Source organism: Carassius carassius, chromosome 11 (assembly GCF_963082965.1).
Source record: "Carassius carassius chromosome 11, fCarCar2.1, whole genome shotgun sequence".
Classification (NCBI taxonomy): Eukaryota; Metazoa; Chordata; class Actinopteri; order Cypriniformes; family Cyprinidae; genus Carassius; species Carassius carassius.
Genome location: NC_081765.1, coordinates 25780963 through 25797544, shown reverse-complemented (window position 1 = coordinate 25797544; position 16582 = coordinate 25780963). Strand labels below are relative to the sequence as shown.

Sequence of the window (16582 nt, the reverse complement as noted above, 5' to 3'; positions counted from 1 at the left end):
AAGCAATAGTGTCATTTAAGAAAGGTTGACATCACATCATATTGAGAAACTGAGATGGATGACACCGAAAGACAGGAGGTGGAAGGGTGGAAGTAAATGAAGAAAAGTGCAACAGTCTTGTTTAAGTGTGCAGGTCTTTACCAGAAGTAAAGCCCTTGGGATGCACCATCTTGTTCTCACCACAGTCTTGCCGACGGCCTGTAGAAGGGGAGGGACAGGAAGGGTTGGGGAACAGCAGGGGACATGATGACACACAAACTCCACTATCCTACGTGCTACACCTGCATATCTGACACTCACGGGAGTCAATCACTTAATGTTTTGTTATGGTCTCTGCTAATCATGTTGCTCACTGTCGAATAGCTTTAGGGTTGAAAGGTGCAATTTCCGCAAACAACAGTGTCTGCCCACTTTTTTAGCAATCTTGACTTAAAAAAAATACCTTCATAAAGTATTATTATTTTTTTCTATATACATTTTCATTAAGATATTTATTTACTGTTTCTACTTAATATATGTTGAGAGTGTAGGGATGGTGAAAGAATGACTTTTTGGACTTCTGCAGTATGGAGTACAGATGACGTGGAGGTATGAGCTTAGAGCGGCGTATTGACTCACAGTCTCGGAACTGCTCCACGTCGTCATCAAAAACAGCCTCCTTCAGGGCGCTTTTGTCATAGGCCGTGATCGTGTCTCCATAGCCATAGGGTGCGAACTCTCTTGACCGCGGCACAGCAAAAGACCTCGGGGACGGTGTGTTAAGCAAAGATGTCTTGTTATCCAAAGCGGTTCGACCCCCTTCCATTACATCCAATCCCAGTCTTGCATCAGACCCCGGAGATGCCCCTTCCTTTCCAGCCTAAGACAGGAAGAAAGAAAGAGAGTTAAATATGTGCCAAATAAGGCAGCATAATTTGTAAAAAAAATTAAAAAAAAAAGATAAAAAAAAATCAAATGTCAGCAAAAGCGAGTGAAAAGAATCAAAATTACATGTGGATCTAACCATACTCTCAGTTATTTTTGGAATTCTAAATAAATAACTGTAATAATAATAATAATACTAATGTATTATTCTTTTTATTTTTTAAGTATTAAGTATTTTATTATTTTATGACCCCATTTGTATTAACTATTTTATTTGTAATTTTAAAGACCCAATTTAATGACCTCTACTTGTGTGTTTTTTATTATTAATAAATAATAGCAAAAATATTACTATTAATATATTGTATTTTACAATTAATAATAATAATAATAATGTGCTTATTAATTTATTTAATAATTGCAAAAAAACACACAAATTGGGTTTATTAAATTCCCCATCTGTGCACTTGTTCCTGTTTTCTACTATTAAAGCACTCACAGCATCATCCTTCTTCCCGTCACGTCTGATTGGCTCATTCAGGTCCTCCTGGCTGCGGTAACTGAAGCTCTGAATGGCTTCTGTGACACCGCGCAGCGAGCTGAAGATCTCATCAGAATTCATGTTCTCTGTGTCATACTCCAGCATACTGAAGGGAAAAAATTATACAGGGAAAAGAGGGAAAAACACTGACGTTGGATGGACTGCAAACAACTCACATAAACAAGAAAGCCAAAGCATACAAAATATAAAACAAATTTGAGGGGACAACTGCAACATGCACGTACGGGGTGAATAAGTGGTTGCTGCAAACATGGGGAGTCAGTTAATTCCTGTACAAAAATTTCACATGCATTATAATTCCTTCACATAGTATCGTTTCTTAGCTTTACATTTTAATCATCCACCATCCACAGGGGGAAGTCTGTATTTGGAATGATGTCAAACCATGGCCTCTTATATTTGTGCATACAAGCACTTGTTAGCCTGGGAGTGGGTGGGAATCTAAGCACCCATCCCGCCCCTCCTCATTGTGATCGGCTAGCGGGTGAGTTACCTTGGTGAGAGCGTGCAGCGGAAGGCCCTGAGGGAGGGGCCTGCAGGAATAGAGGGGTGAGACGGAGGAGTAGGAGGAGGAGGAGAGGGAGAAGGGTGCTTTAAGAGCCCATCGACACTCCAACCCCATAACCGACTGTGCCCACAGAACGGCCAGAGAGGGAGAGAACAGGGCAGAAGAGGAAGAGAGAAAAACAGAGTGGTCCAGTCCGACTGTTGTCATGGGTTAATAAGTTTAAGAGGACCAGAAACCCCTAAATCGTCATCTATGTTGTTCTGCAGGTCTCTTTAAAAGAGTTTTAGACCCTTCACGAGAGGATGACTCTCTAGGTCAGTGACCCTCAAATCTGGCTCGCGAGATCCACTTTCCTGCATTTGAGGATCACTGCTCTCACCCCATGGCTCCCACCCCAGAAATGCAGAAATTCATTTTAAGGGTTTCAGGTTATAAAGCGAAATTGTGAAGAAAACAACACATCAAGTCCCAGTCAGACGTTTAGTACATGTTAAATAAAACAGGGCGACAGGCTCTTGAAACTGCTGTAGAGGGTATTCATGCCAAGATTGAGATCATACATTAGTGTGGTCAGCATATGGGAAGAGGATGTGTTACCTGGGTGACAGACCCCCGTGGGAGCAATTTGTGGGCGAGGTGAGAGGACTGGTCCTGCTGGTGGGGTGCCGGGGTGGCGTGCGGCCCATTGTATTGCTTGGTGAACTCTGTGAAGGAGATAAAGATGAAACTGTAAGCTAAATCATTTCAGCTTGGGCTAAACAACAGATCAGCTACAAAACAATATTACAGGAAGATCGTTATCACTAAAGTAAAATATACTCAATTTTCTTAAGCAGACTGACATGTCAATATCTGTCTCTATACTTGAATGAAGATATAGACTATGAAGTTTCCAAAATATTTTGGCAAGATTATATTTATTATAAACTATTAAATCTGTGAATGGCATAGTAAATTCAGCTACTTTAGCTCGAATCAAGCTATACAAATATTTTCTAATTTACATGTTCTAGAGTTTAAAAAAAAGAAAAGAAAAAAACAGGAAATGCCTCTTTCAAAAGCTAATTTTAACTTCAGATATTGTTACAATGTTTTTCTTTTAAAACTTCTATTTGTCAAAGAATCCTGAAAAAATAAATAAATAAAAAGCACCACAGATTCCACAAAAATATTAAGCAACACAACCATTATCAACATTGAAAACAGAATGATTTCTGAAGGATCACGTGACATTGAAGTCACAGGAATAACTTGTAAATTAAAATAAATAAAATAAAAGTTATTTTAAATTGCAGTGATATTTCACAATATTACTGTAATTACTGCTTCGCAACCATAACAGACTTAAAAAAAAAAAAAAAACTTTTTAATGGTAGCATATGTTTTATCTTTTAACATAAAATCTCATCAGAGATCTTACCACTCTGCTGGTGTTGCTCGAGTTCTTCAGATGGCTATGCAGGAGCTTGGTGGCTCCATCCTGGAATGTTTTAGGCAGAGCACCCAGCAGCATGGTGAACTCAGGAGTGTTTAGCTCAAAGAGTGAGATCAGCACCACCTGGGCAGCCTGCACAACACAGCACACACTTCATGAGATACAGTACAACCACTAACTGCACAATGACCCGGAGCGCACTTATACATTCCGAGAAATGCCGGCGGTGATAACTCAGGATAGAAAGAGAGACTGTATAAGAACTGCAGAGTTACTAAGAACAGAAGACCCTGGACCCGTCATGGTACCAACACACTAGAGTTTACACTGTGTCAGACATCCTTTGACATAGGACATTTATGAGAGCTGGTCCAGCTTTGTCAAAATCCTATTTGTCAAAAGCTCCATCAGAGCTTTCTCTAGTTTGTAAGGGCCTTTAACGTCAGGGATGGGAATCATAAGAGACGATCCTGTTTCCAATTCCTCTTAACATTCTCCATCTAGTTTCTTAGTCATTATATGAAAAATTAAATCAGGAAGAAAGCGTTAAAAATGCATGTTGTCAAGTGTGATCATTTCAGATTTCAAAAGATCAACATATCATGAATAAACTGTCATTTCAAATCGTATAAAAAGGCATTATATAATTCTTGATGGATAATTTTGCTCAGATAAACAAAAAGACGACCCACAAAATATCACCGTTATCATAATGACAACAGCAGTTCAGCACAGGCAAGATTCCCAACCCTGGTTAATTTGACTTGTATATTTTACTCTGTTTAAAGAGACCTCAAATGTCATCACAATCCAGTTCTGTTCAATGTGAAACACATGCAAGGAAATTGATTCACACAAAAGAAACTAAACAGTGGAGCACTACAGCAATTGAGATTCGAAAGGAAACTTTAAAACGCACTCAATTATTGATGTGGTATAAAATAAAATAAAGAATAGATCACTGCTTTCTTTAGACTTCTGGAGAATTGCATGTTAGGAGATTGTATTCAGCAGTCACTTGGCAAGGCAATGAGACAGATTAGAGTGAAGAGAGGACACACGGTTAGGTGCAGCGGTTACGTGCTGGTTGGTGGTTAGGCCGTTGGATTGGCTCTACCTGCTTGCACCTCTCTTCCAGGTGACCCTCTCCAGGAAGTAGAGCTGTAGTGGTGGGCCTGCCTGACAACTCCTCACATGCCCAGTTATGAAGGGTCTGGGCCATCGTATCAGGGCAAGACGGTTACAGACAATAAAAGAGAAACGGATGACCAAGGGTTGCCTTTAGACAGCAACTGATATTGGGATCTGTTCATTGTGATTAACTGATGTTCAACCTACATTTTAAAACTAATAACCCAGTGACTGAGACAAAAAAAAGCAACACTACATATTCAATAACAAAGCCTTTCTGAGGCTGATTCTTAAAGGGTCAGTTTTCTGTCATCATTAACTCAACCTCATGTCCAAACCTGCATGATGTCTTTCTTCAATCAAACACAAATGGGTAATTTTTTAATTAATTTTTAATCAAATATGGCACCAGTCACAAGACATGTGAGAAACAATGATATTTAATGTTACTGACGTCAAACCCAATGGCTCAAGTTTTTACAGTCAATAACTTAACCCTATACAGCCTACTGTATCATATTTAATACACAAGTTTTCTCTAAATGATCAACATGCAAAATTATGCTACATGTCTTTTGTCATCTGAATGGTAGTTTATATATTTTTTTAATAGGCAGAAGGCCTTTAAATTTTACAAATATCCCTCTTCAGGTTGTGTCTTTTTTGATGTGAAATTTTAACTGAATTCTGAACAAAATGTATAAAGTACAGATATGATACAACAGATCAAATACGATACAACAACAAAACATATAATGCATATATAATATAATGCATTTTTAAAGATTTTGTCTAAAGGTTCAGTAAACTTCAATTTTAAAAGAATCTGGCTATTACTGTATTTTTAATGTTAGGCATTGCAGGGTTAAATTTGGGTTTGTTTCTTACATAAAGCTATTTCATGGCTTCTGAAAACTTGTCAGGATATTCAAAATGTAGAAACCAAAGCTATTTGGTATGACATGAGAGTGAACAATAGTAAATGATGACAGAATTCACACAAAGAAATCCGTCAGAATCAACCTAGAAAAAAGCTTTTTAAACAAACATCTTATATTTTGAGCACCACTACAGCATTGATTTGTGCACTGTCTGTAAGCACATCTCCATGGAAACTCACTTTTCTAACGTCAGAGCTCTTGGGTTCAGTGGTCCAGGTGATAATGCGAGACACAGCTAATCTGGTTTCACTTGAGTTCACAAAGTCTGCAGGGTCCATCTGCCGTGCTAGGGACTCAATGTATTTCAGGATGGCCACCTTCACCTGCATTATAACACCAAGATAATAAGAATAAAAAGACTCGGCACACTGAATTTGGAACTGGGGATTTGTAACCAGTCATGGCATGCATCATCTTACCTTCAGATTGGGAGTTTGAGTCTGATCAACAATGAATCTCATTAGGATGTTAAACTGTTGGTCGAAGGGGAAAGACTCCCTGAGAAATTGATAAAACAAACAAACAAGAAATCATTTTGGTGGCACAAAAAGCTCTAAGCATCAAAAAGAAAAAAATTAGGACTATCGCTTAAGACCAACCTTGTGACATCCAGAGCCTTTTGGACCTTAGCTTGGACTGAGCCTAAGAGGTCAGCTCCCATTTTCTTTAGTAGCTGAGTGAGCAGTACAAAGAGCCAGTCTTGGAGATCCTCTCTGTGCACGGTGATGAAATCCACTAGAGTCTCCAGGAACATGCTAAACACCTGGAAGCAGAACATTAAACATCATGCAACTGCTATACTGCACAATCTTTTATAAATGTACTAATGGCTTTATATGCCTGTCTCACAAATGTATTAGAAAAATATTTTCTACATTCTCTGATAAAACTGTGAATGTGTTTGAGAAACTTTTTTTTGTATATAGTTTATGGTCTGTAAGTCTGTTTATAAATCGGATCACTTATAATAAGGGTGTAAAACTCAATTCCTGGAGGGCTGGAGCCCTACAGAGTTTTGTTCCAAGGAATTGAGTTTGACGACCCTGATATAATATAATAATATAATACAATAATAGGTAACACTTTACAATAAGGTTCATTGGTTAACAGTAGTTAACTACTTGAGTAACATGAACTAAGCATGAAAAATACTTCTACAGTATTTATTTATCTTAATGTTAACTTCAACATTTACTAATGCATTATTAAAATCAAAAGTTGTGCTTGTTATTTTTAAAATTAATAAATGCACTGTGAATTAACAAACGAACAATGAACAACTGTATTTTCATTAACTAACATTAACAAAGATTAATGAATACTGTAATAAATGTATTGTTTATGTTAGTTAATACATTAACTAATGGAGCCTTATTGTAAAGTGTTTCCCAATTATATAATAGAACAACTCTCCTTAACAGGCAGCATTGCTTTGTTATATCAATCATGACGATGTGGCATGAGTTTTGTGATTCTGTTTAATATTTAGGGTTAGGGGTTCAAAACAAACGGTTAACTAAGTATGAGCAATAATTATAGTGTTGGTGGTTATAATGTGATGTATATGATGATGAATGAACCCATTTATGTAAGAATAGAACATAATTCATTTATATAACAAAATGGTTCAGGTATATATAATATCCACTTACTCTCTATTGTTAAAATCCACACCAAAGCAGACCATGCAAACAACAGGAAAAAACACATTCCATTAGTGCAATCTCATTCCATTTTCGAGTTCTACACAAACACATTGTTTGCCAGACAAACATTTTAAATTGAGCAGAATCCATAGTGATGAAAGCTACTTATTTAGTCTATTGTAACATGAATAATTTAGGATGATTTCACATGATGCAACACATTTAAGTTATCCTTCAATCCTTTATTTGGAATGCTACTATTAATCCAGTCAGCGCAAGTAGATTAAGTGTGATCAGAGCAGCCTTGTTGAAAGGATGTGTCCTCACATAGGTTACCTTGCTGTGAGGATCTGCAAACATCCTGGTGAAGATCTCACACAGCCTCTTGAGCTCCACACGGCTGACACACACAAAAATATGATGATTAGAAGCCTGTTCACAATCAGAATACGACAAAAAAAAAAAAGCATAAAAAGCCATTGTAAGACAACTGTGACTTTGCACATGCATCATTTTAGAATGGCCTATAAAAATACACTAAATGAGCAACAAACGAAAACTTGCAAGATAATGACTGACTACTTTCTACTTCCTGTCCTGTAGAAAAATGAAATGCCACCGAACAACCAAGAGACCATTTGTGTTGTTCTGAAGGCCCCCACCTAAGAATGCGCTGACTCTTTAGCAGGTTTTGCAAACCCAGCAAGCCCTCCTTCCTCTCGGACCAGTTGGAACTGGCGCAGTGGTTTAGCACCTCAGCAACGTCCTCTGTCTGACGCAGGTAGTGAGGAATGCCTCCATTACGGGAACTATAGGAACGCTCTGAGCAGGCGCTGGATGCGTCGCTGTTGGCATCATCATCCGACTCGTACCTCCTTCTCAAAGGCTTGCGCTGAGGAGAGCATGGAGCACATTAGTAGGTTCAACAGGAAGGTGACAAAACTATTAATAGACCAGCAAAGGGAGTTCATTCAACAATTTACACTGCATTACTCAAACATATAGTAAGTATGCTGTTGATATGGAAAAGCCATGCAGCTTTTAAAAATAACAAGGGTTTAGTTTCATTTAATACTAACTTTGGGACTCTGGCCAAAGTGATTTCTGTGCGTACAGAATAATTCAATGGTTGCTCCTAACTTGTGATGGTTGACAAAGTGATCTTAACAATAGTTTGTAGATCAGATATGTATTAAAGCAAACTTTTCATAAACTACCATTAAATATGGCAGAGATGTAACAAGTTACACATTTTAATCCACTTCCTGGATTTTTCTGCAGTGAATTTGGTTGTAAAATTCCGTTATTATTCAAATAAATAATTGAAATAAGCTCCAGTGTGTATGTGGCCTTGGAGCTCTTCAGCTGTCTCAGCACTTGAGTGTGAAGAAACAACTCAGATATTTGCTGTGGCAGTCATGAATAATTCAAATTGGTCAAAGACAATTTCCAGCAGTTGGCAATGCATTAACAAACACTCGAGTCCCTGTCATTAGTACAGTGTGTACATATGACGTAAGTGAAGAGCGCGGCACGCTGGGTAATTACATCTACTTATGTAGCACAGGGAATGTGTCATGCTGATGCATAACAGCTGCCCTGTTTACAACTTAATCCTGCTGTGTTGTCAAATGTGAATTAATGATGATATACATTTTCCAAAGCAATAACACAGGGTGACATACAGATAATAAAATGAAGAGATTAATGCCAAACTGATAGCAAAATGAATGAAATGCATCTTATGGTGCTTGTGCAGGAAATTATGGGACTGTGCAGAGGAGAGGGTCACTAAGCAAATTAATGAAAGCAGCGCAAATGTTTGTGGAGCACAAAATGCTCTTGATATTTGCTTGACAGTTCACGATGGAATAAGTCATTCTGATTAGTGAATAAAAATGGAAACACAAGCAGTATATAAACAGAAGCACTACCTTATTCCTGGAGTCTCCTAACAGCTGAAGACAACCAATAGAGGAAGAGCAAAGAGACGCAGAGATTTCAGAGGGAGCAATGTTTTTGCAGAAAAGACACAATTTGAAAACTGCACCCTCATAATATAGCTAGGCAGTTGGCACATAAGGACAAAAAAAGGGGTTTTCCCCACATAAAGATCAAAATGTAGATGAATGTATAAGGGAATAATAATAAGACACTGTGAATGGTCACCATTTTAATTTACCTTTTTTATTTAAAAAAATAAATAAATAAAACAGTTACATTAGCACTGTTTTTCCCTAAATAAATTCCCCCACTTAAATTTTCATTTATATGCACCATTGTAATAATACAATAAACTGAAATATCTAATCTAAAACATTTAATTTTACAAAAAATCTTAATTTAATTTTTAATCTAAAATATTGGTTTAATTCATTTATGCATTAATTGATGTAATACATTTTTCCATTATGCATTTTAATATTAATTCTAGTTTAATATTTGTATTTGAATTAAAACATTAATACTATAATAACTTTACAATTATATATACAGAACAGGCCAAAATTTTGGACACACCTTCTCATTCAAAGAGTTTTCTTTATTTTCATGACTTGACTATTCACACTGAAGGCATCAAAACTATGAATTAACACATGTGGAATTATATACATAACAAAAAAGTGTGAAACAACTGAAAATATGTCACATTGTAGGTTCTTCAAAGTAGCCTTTTGCCTTCTGTCTGCGGTCCAGCTCACCCCTAAACCATCTCGATTGGTTTCAGGTCCGGTGAATGTGGAGGCCAGGTCATCTGGCTCAGCACCCCATCACTCTCCTTCTTGGTCAAATAGCCCTTACACAGCCTGGAGGTGTGTTTGGGGTCATTGTCCTGTTGAAAAATAAATGATGGTCCAACTAAACGCAAACCGTATGGAATAGCATGCCGCTGCAAGATGCTGTGGTAGCCATGCTGGTTCAGTATGCCTTCAATTTTGAATAAATCCCCAACAGTGTAACCAGCAAAGCACCCCCACACCATCACACCTCCTCCTCCATGCTTCACGGTGGGAACCAGGCATGTAGAGTCCATCCGTTCACCTTTTCTGCGTTGCACAAAGACACGGTGGTTGGAACCAAAGATCTCAAATTTGGACTCATCAGACCAAAGCACAGATTTCCACTGGTCTAATGTCCATTCCTTGTGTTATTTAGCCCAAACAAGTCTCTTCTGCTTGTTGTCTTTCTTTAGCAGTGGTTTCCTAGCAGATATTCTACCATGAAGGCCTGATTCACACAGTCTCCTCTTAACAGTTGTTCTAGAGATGTGTCTGCTGCTAGAACTCCGTGTGCCATTGACCTGGTCTCTAATCTGAGCTGCTGTTAACCTGCGATTTCTGAGGCTGGTGACTCGGATGAACTTATCCTCCGCCAAGAGTGTGCAAAGCAGTAATCAATGCAAAAGTTGGCTACTTTGAAGAACCTACAATATGACATTCAGTTGTTTCACACTTTTTTGTTATGTATATAATTCCATATATAATTCCACATGTGTTAATTCATAGTTTTGATGCCTTCAGTGTGACTCTACAATTTTCATAGTCATGAAAATAAAGAAAACTCTTTGAATGAGAAGGTGTGTCCAAACTTTTGGTCTGTACTGTATATGTTATTATAATTTTTTTAAAACAGAGTACATCAACTGCCAGAGAACTGCAAACTGCTGGCGAACCATGAAAATCCTGCCTAACATGTCTATATACAAAATACCCCATAATGAACACTTCTCATTTCCTAAAATATAATTTTTCTGTGGGTGTTTTTAGGGCAACACAAGACAAATAGTTGAGCCATACAGAAGCATCACTTCTGTAATCCTAGATAAGATTATGAGAGTGAGGCATATTTCAGTTCATCATATTCATGTCTGTGAGATTCTTACCAAAGCATCAGCCACAGCAGCCTCCACTTCTGTGCCAGTGTTGAGCACCCTCATAGCATTGACCGATGCAGAAATGCGAGCCTGATGGATCAGGCCTAAGCGATCTGTAGAGTTCGAACAAAGGATGAGACCGTGAGAATGGACAATGTGTTACGAAAAACGTACTTTCAACGCCATCATTTCAAAGTCAGGTCATAAACATTTTTTCAACCAATTAGGCTAATTTCTCAAGAAAGACAAAAAAAAAAACGTTAGGTTGACAAGTAGACATTGAGAGAATCAAGACAGTCTGATACAACCCAACACATAACATTATGGTTGCTTAAAAACTTAAAGAAGGTGAAAATGTGTAATTTCAATCACCCATCCACCATTAGATTGCCAATCAGATAGGCCTGTCCCAAACTGATGCTATTAGTAGAGCAAATGTTAACACGTTTGCCCCATTCATTCCAATTTAACAAACTAACTGAAATTCTGTTTAGTGGCACTAGAAATAACACATTTCACATTAAAAGCCAAGATGATCAAAAGTAAGATGATGAAAAAATGAATAAATAAACAAACAAACAAACAAACAAACAAACCATACAGCTTCAATAAAGTAGCTTCTTGGAAAATAAAGTGTCAAATGTGTGTGAATTATGGGTCCCACAAAACAAAGGATTAAATTCAAACAATCCAAAAAAAACTTAACTGAACTACTCTGATGCTTACAGCACAAAAAGCCACAAATAAAAATCCTTTTAGATTCATTATCAACAACAACACCAATGCAAAGTTGTTGTTTTTTTTGTTTTTTTAAATAAATGGTTATGGCAAGAATACACAACTGAAGTGGTTTTTGGTGAACACACACCATTAACTGAACGGAAACGGAAATGCAAATTAAAACAACCTCAACTAAGATGGATGCTGATGTTTATGGTGAGAAAAGAGAGCAAAGATGCTGGTAATATAATTTAACAAATGAACAGATAATTCCCATCTACATCTAACAATGACGTGAAGTGTGAAGGTCGTAGCTTGATCTGGCAAACCCAGTCGAATTTGCCTTTCAAAAAAAAAAAAAAAGGTAAAATATGAAGGCATGCTGGTGATTGGCCTTGTCTGGGGGGGCCTGGGGAGGGGTCATGCAGGTCACCTGACTGGCCCACGGGTTCGGCCGTGGACAGCGCGCTGGTGGAGCGAGAGTGACGTCGGGAGGCTGCAAGGGGACAGGAAGAGGGGTGACACCCCAGGGACGGTTAGTGCTACACTAGAACTCTGAGCACCATCCGTGGCAGTAACACAAAACATTTTTTTTTTAATTTTATTATTCAAATGTTTAATTTGAATTTTTGCTTGTTTCATTTTTATTTTATATTTTTTATTTAGCTTTAATTTATTTTTTCCATTTTAGTTTTAGTAATTTAACTTCAAATCAGTTAGTTGTGGAGGTAACATTTCTAATTCTATTTTCATCTGATATGTAATTTTCACATTTATCTAAATTAATAGTAACTATTTTTAATATTTAAAGATTGCAATACTTTTCTGTTATTGTTCCTCCGTGCAAATTATTTTAAAGATCAGACCAGCTGTTTTTATTCACAATATGAAATGCCATAAATCCATTTTTATGGACAAACCAACAAAACCTCCAATAAATTTAATTACAACCTTAAAGACATAGCAGCACAGATTAATAAAGCACCTCAACAACATATTAGTGCATGCATAGAGGCGAGCAAACAACAGTTCATTTCCCACATACTAGGAATAATGGCCATAAGTTAAGGCCAAACAGAATCAGAGGGAGAAGTTTTGTTATAGCGAATTGGAAAGGATTGGTTGATTTTGTTGTTTGGACTCCATCAGCCACTTTTGTGCTTTACTCACCAAGAGGAGTGAAGCCCCGAGCGGGGCTTGTGTCACGGCTGCTCTCGCGACTGGTGTCCCGGCTGCACCCCTGACTCATGCTGGGGCGGGGGATGCGACTGCTCCGGGCTAGCGTGCGATAGGAAGAAGTGGCAGGAAGAAGAGCTTTACCACACAGCCTAGCTGTTAGAACACAGGTTAGGGCATTAGTGAGGCCGTAGAGTCAGAGAAAGAGGAGGGAGGGTGGGATTGGGATGGCCAATACTGGGGTCCTTATGCTTTACAAAAGTTAAACATTTAAAGCACAAGGCTTAAGCTGAACATTTTGAATTAGACTGACAACATTTAGGAAGTTTCTGAACATGCAGTGTTAAAGGTGCACCAAGTAACTTTACATATTGTTACATTTTATTTGATTGTCAAACAGATTTCACGACCAAAGCCTTACACTTTATACTGACACCCATAAATGATATTAAAATAATTACACTGTGGCACTGAAGTAATGATGCTGAAAATTCAGCTTTGCTAATACAGGAATACATTCCATTTTAAAATATATTCAAATAGAAAACGGTTATTTTAAATTGTAATAATATTTCACAACATTACTGCATTTTTGGTCAATTAAATGCAGCCTTGGTTAGCATAAGACACTTTAAAAAACATTTTTAAAAAAAATCTTACCAAACCTAAACTTTTGAATGGTAATGTACTATCAGTAAAAATAAGATGCAATTCTATTTTGACAATAAATCAGTTTTCTTGCTGCTATAAATTCAAATTTGGAGTTTGTAAATAAATTGTAGCAGTCCATTATGCATCATGTCATGTGCAGGAGGATTATAAATGCATGAATCAAGCTCTCATGAATCAACACTGACAATTTCTGACACAGGTTTCCAAAAAATTATATTCCTCCATGCGGTTTCTGACAGGTGAGCTGCGATGTCTCATTCTGCTTAATAGTTCATCACTGTTCTTTTGCATTAAATGAAAATTTTATGTTTTCATATGACAAAAAATATTTATAACGGTCACCACCACTCATTACTTCCCGGCACGTTGTCACTGCTTATAGTTGTCAGTGTGAACCCCACTTCAAAAAAACTTGGACTGGAATTTTCTTTTTTGAACATTTATAAAAAATAAAGCACTATTAACTTATTGTGTGTAAAAATATTTGCTTGGTGCCCCTTTAAATAAAAACATACACACAAATGACTGGATTAAGCTTTAAAGCATTAATATAAAGTTGAGAGGCATTTAAACTTTTTAATATAATCAGTTTTGTATATCCAAATGGTTTTGTGCTTCTTGTTTTACAGACAACTTACTGTCAAATTAAAATTTGTCATATAATTGGCTAGACATTTTTTGGTCAGATCTTTAAAAAGGCAGGACATTTTTTCAAAATAGGCTGACACACACAATGACCTCAAAAAACTGCCAGAAAAGCTGACGAAAGAACGAAAGCCATTAAGTCATGTCTGTCATCATTCAACAATGTATCGGTCACATGCAAAACACAGCAATGAGTAGCCACTGAGTCAGTGTTGGCATAAACACTTGCATAAGCCATTTAAATGAATGCTGAGCTTCTTCCACGCAGTGAAAAGACATTCCGTCTATCTGCAGTAGTTGAATCTAACAGGATTTGCAGGGAACAATGATTCAGCAAATGAAAGTTAAGAGTCTTCTTTCTTTCGCAAGTAAAGCTCTGAAAATTCCTGCCATCCACGGTTACCATGAGTTCCTACCTTTTCCAACAAAATGTAACGAATAATCTCCATGTTTTCATGCATATTATTAACTCTTTCTCCAACATTTGAATATAGGTAGGTTTTATAAAAATGTATAGTTTTGAGCAAATTTTTTTTTTTTACCAAAAACTATATCTGGATGATATTCAGTACGTTTATCAAAGCATAAATCTAGTAAATCGCTTTCATCAACACATACCTCTTCTTGGATCAACATCTTACTCCCTAACATTATGCAGTTTTCATTTATATGCTGTCTATTGCTGATGATCGCATTATTTTTAATACACATCTGTTTGCATAAGAGATTGCACGTTCCTCTGTCCTGTTCATAAGTGTGTTTGTTCAGGAGGTTTTGTACTCATTCAGAAGATGTGTAATAACACCTCCAAATGTCGTAAAAACTTGTCTTTGGCAGGAAAGGGTTGTCTTCTAAAAGACTAGATAACTCGTCAATGGCGGGGAAACAGTTAAGGGATTCCTCAAGGAACTGGTTTAGGTCCACTTGAGTTTCGCAATTAATTTATTTTATGTCTGCTGTATGTGGGTATCCTTTGGGGTAAAACTATGAGATGTAAAAATGTACCTATGCCCAGTCTGCTGGGACTGGTTTCACGGCTGCATCCCTGGCTTCTTGGGATCTTCGAGTATTTGTCTGATGGTGTTGCTGGTGCAGTGGCCCTAGGAATTCTGCCATATGCATGTCCCAATAGCTTCCCTGGAGAACTGGACCGGCTGCCGGCTGCAAAGGAAATAATATCAACACTACTATAAGTAACATGGTGACTAATTATTTAGAAACTACCATAATAAATAAAACAAGGCACCTTTTTTTTTTATAAAACACCTATTATTTTAATAACATTATTTGATGAATTAATGATACCATGATTGCTAGAAAATGTACACTATCATAAAAAATTTGGATTGAGTATTTTTATTTTTTTTTAATAAAGTGAACATTGGATCAGCAAGGATGGATTAAATTGATCAAAAGTAAGAAAAAAGACAATGTTACAAATTGTTTTGATTTTAATTAAAAGCTGTTCTTTTGAACTGTCTATTTAATCAGAAAAAAAAGAAAAAGAAAAAAATCTATTATGAAAAATCATGTGACCCTGAAGAATGGAAGAATAGCTGCTGAAAACTCTGAAAAGCATCCATAAAAAAGTATTATATTAAATAGTATTTGCTCAACAATGATCAGAAAACTAAAAAATATATATAAGCCTTCCTTTATTCATATAGCCCAAATGACAATACAAATCTCCGGTTTAGGTGAACGAAACCACCACTTAGAAAAAACTGAGATGTGTATGCAAATATATGAAGACAAGACCTTAGCTCTGAAGAAATACACACAAACACAAAAAGACAAACTGGGTGAGCTTAGATCCAAGGTCTATTCGAGCTGCAGGGAAAACAGTAATATCAGGCATGGTGACGTGACATAATATAAGCTACAGACACATTTAAAAACACATAAAAGACAGACATCAAAGCAAAAACAAATACTCAACTATCATAATGTCTGATCTCTATTTGAACACAAATAAAAAGATCAAGCTAAAGCAGGACATGCAACCTGATGGTAGAGGTGTAATTCATGCAGGTTTCATATTGAGGGTATTAACGATGCTTTATTCTGATGAACGGGGGGGGGGGGCCTTACCACTAGTAGGGTTAGCTGATCTGGATCCTTGTGTATGGAAGCAAGGCAACGGACAGGTGAAAAGTAGCCAGTTACAAAAGACGCTTGATGTGACACATGGTTACCCAGGATGCATCAGGCAAAATTTTTGTTTATTTGTGCTCTAGAAACTTAAATCTACCCATGTCATGCCAAAGATTGGCTTTAACTATAATTGTGGAATAAACTTCATGGTTAGCAGGATGTCAAACTGGGTTTTGAAAACATTAAATACAAAGGTGACAGAAACAAAATAGAAGATGATAGTGGTGGCAGACCAATAGTTATCTATCTGTTTC

General features: G+C 37.0%; 1 protein-coding gene across 35 annotated transcripts in view; it reads right to left on the bottom strand.

Moving 5' to 3' along the window:
* LOC132153094 (CLIP-associating protein 1-like) overlaps window positions 1-16582 on the bottom strand; it is a 100151-nt gene that overhangs the window by 6397 nt on the left and 77172 nt on the right. For 3 of the 35 annotated variants that reach the window (XM_059562284.1, XM_059562285.1, XM_059562310.1), the window contains 18 exons: window positions 16266-16292; window positions 15180-15335; window positions 12852-13013; window positions 12115-12177; window positions 10971-11074; window positions 9022-9045; window positions 7750-7979; window positions 7424-7487; window positions 6041-6204; window positions 5861-5939; window positions 5621-5764; window positions 4487-4582; window positions 3355-3501; window positions 2532-2638; window positions 1920-2054; window positions 1364-1511; window positions 619-859; window positions 142-198 (listed from right to left, as the gene is read on the bottom strand). In XM_059562284.1, the coding sequence (XP_059418267.1) occupies window positions 142-198; window positions 619-859; window positions 1364-1511; window positions 1920-2054; window positions 2532-2638; window positions 3355-3501; window positions 4487-4582; window positions 5621-5764; window positions 5861-5939; window positions 6041-6204; window positions 7424-7487; window positions 7750-7979; window positions 9022-9045; window positions 10971-11074; window positions 12115-12177; window positions 12852-13013; window positions 15180-15335; window positions 16266-16292 (2148 nt within the window). The remainder of the gene's footprint in view (window positions 1-141; window positions 199-618; window positions 860-1363; window positions 1512-1919; window positions 2055-2531; window positions 2639-3354; window positions 3502-4486; window positions 4583-5620; window positions 5765-5860; window positions 5940-6040; window positions 6205-7423; window positions 7488-7749; window positions 7980-9021; window positions 9046-10970; window positions 11075-12114; window positions 12178-12851; window positions 13014-15179; window positions 15336-16265; window positions 16293-16582) is intronic. The other 32 variants (XM_059562287.1, XM_059562288.1, XM_059562293.1 and 29 more) reach the window with 29 other exon arrangements.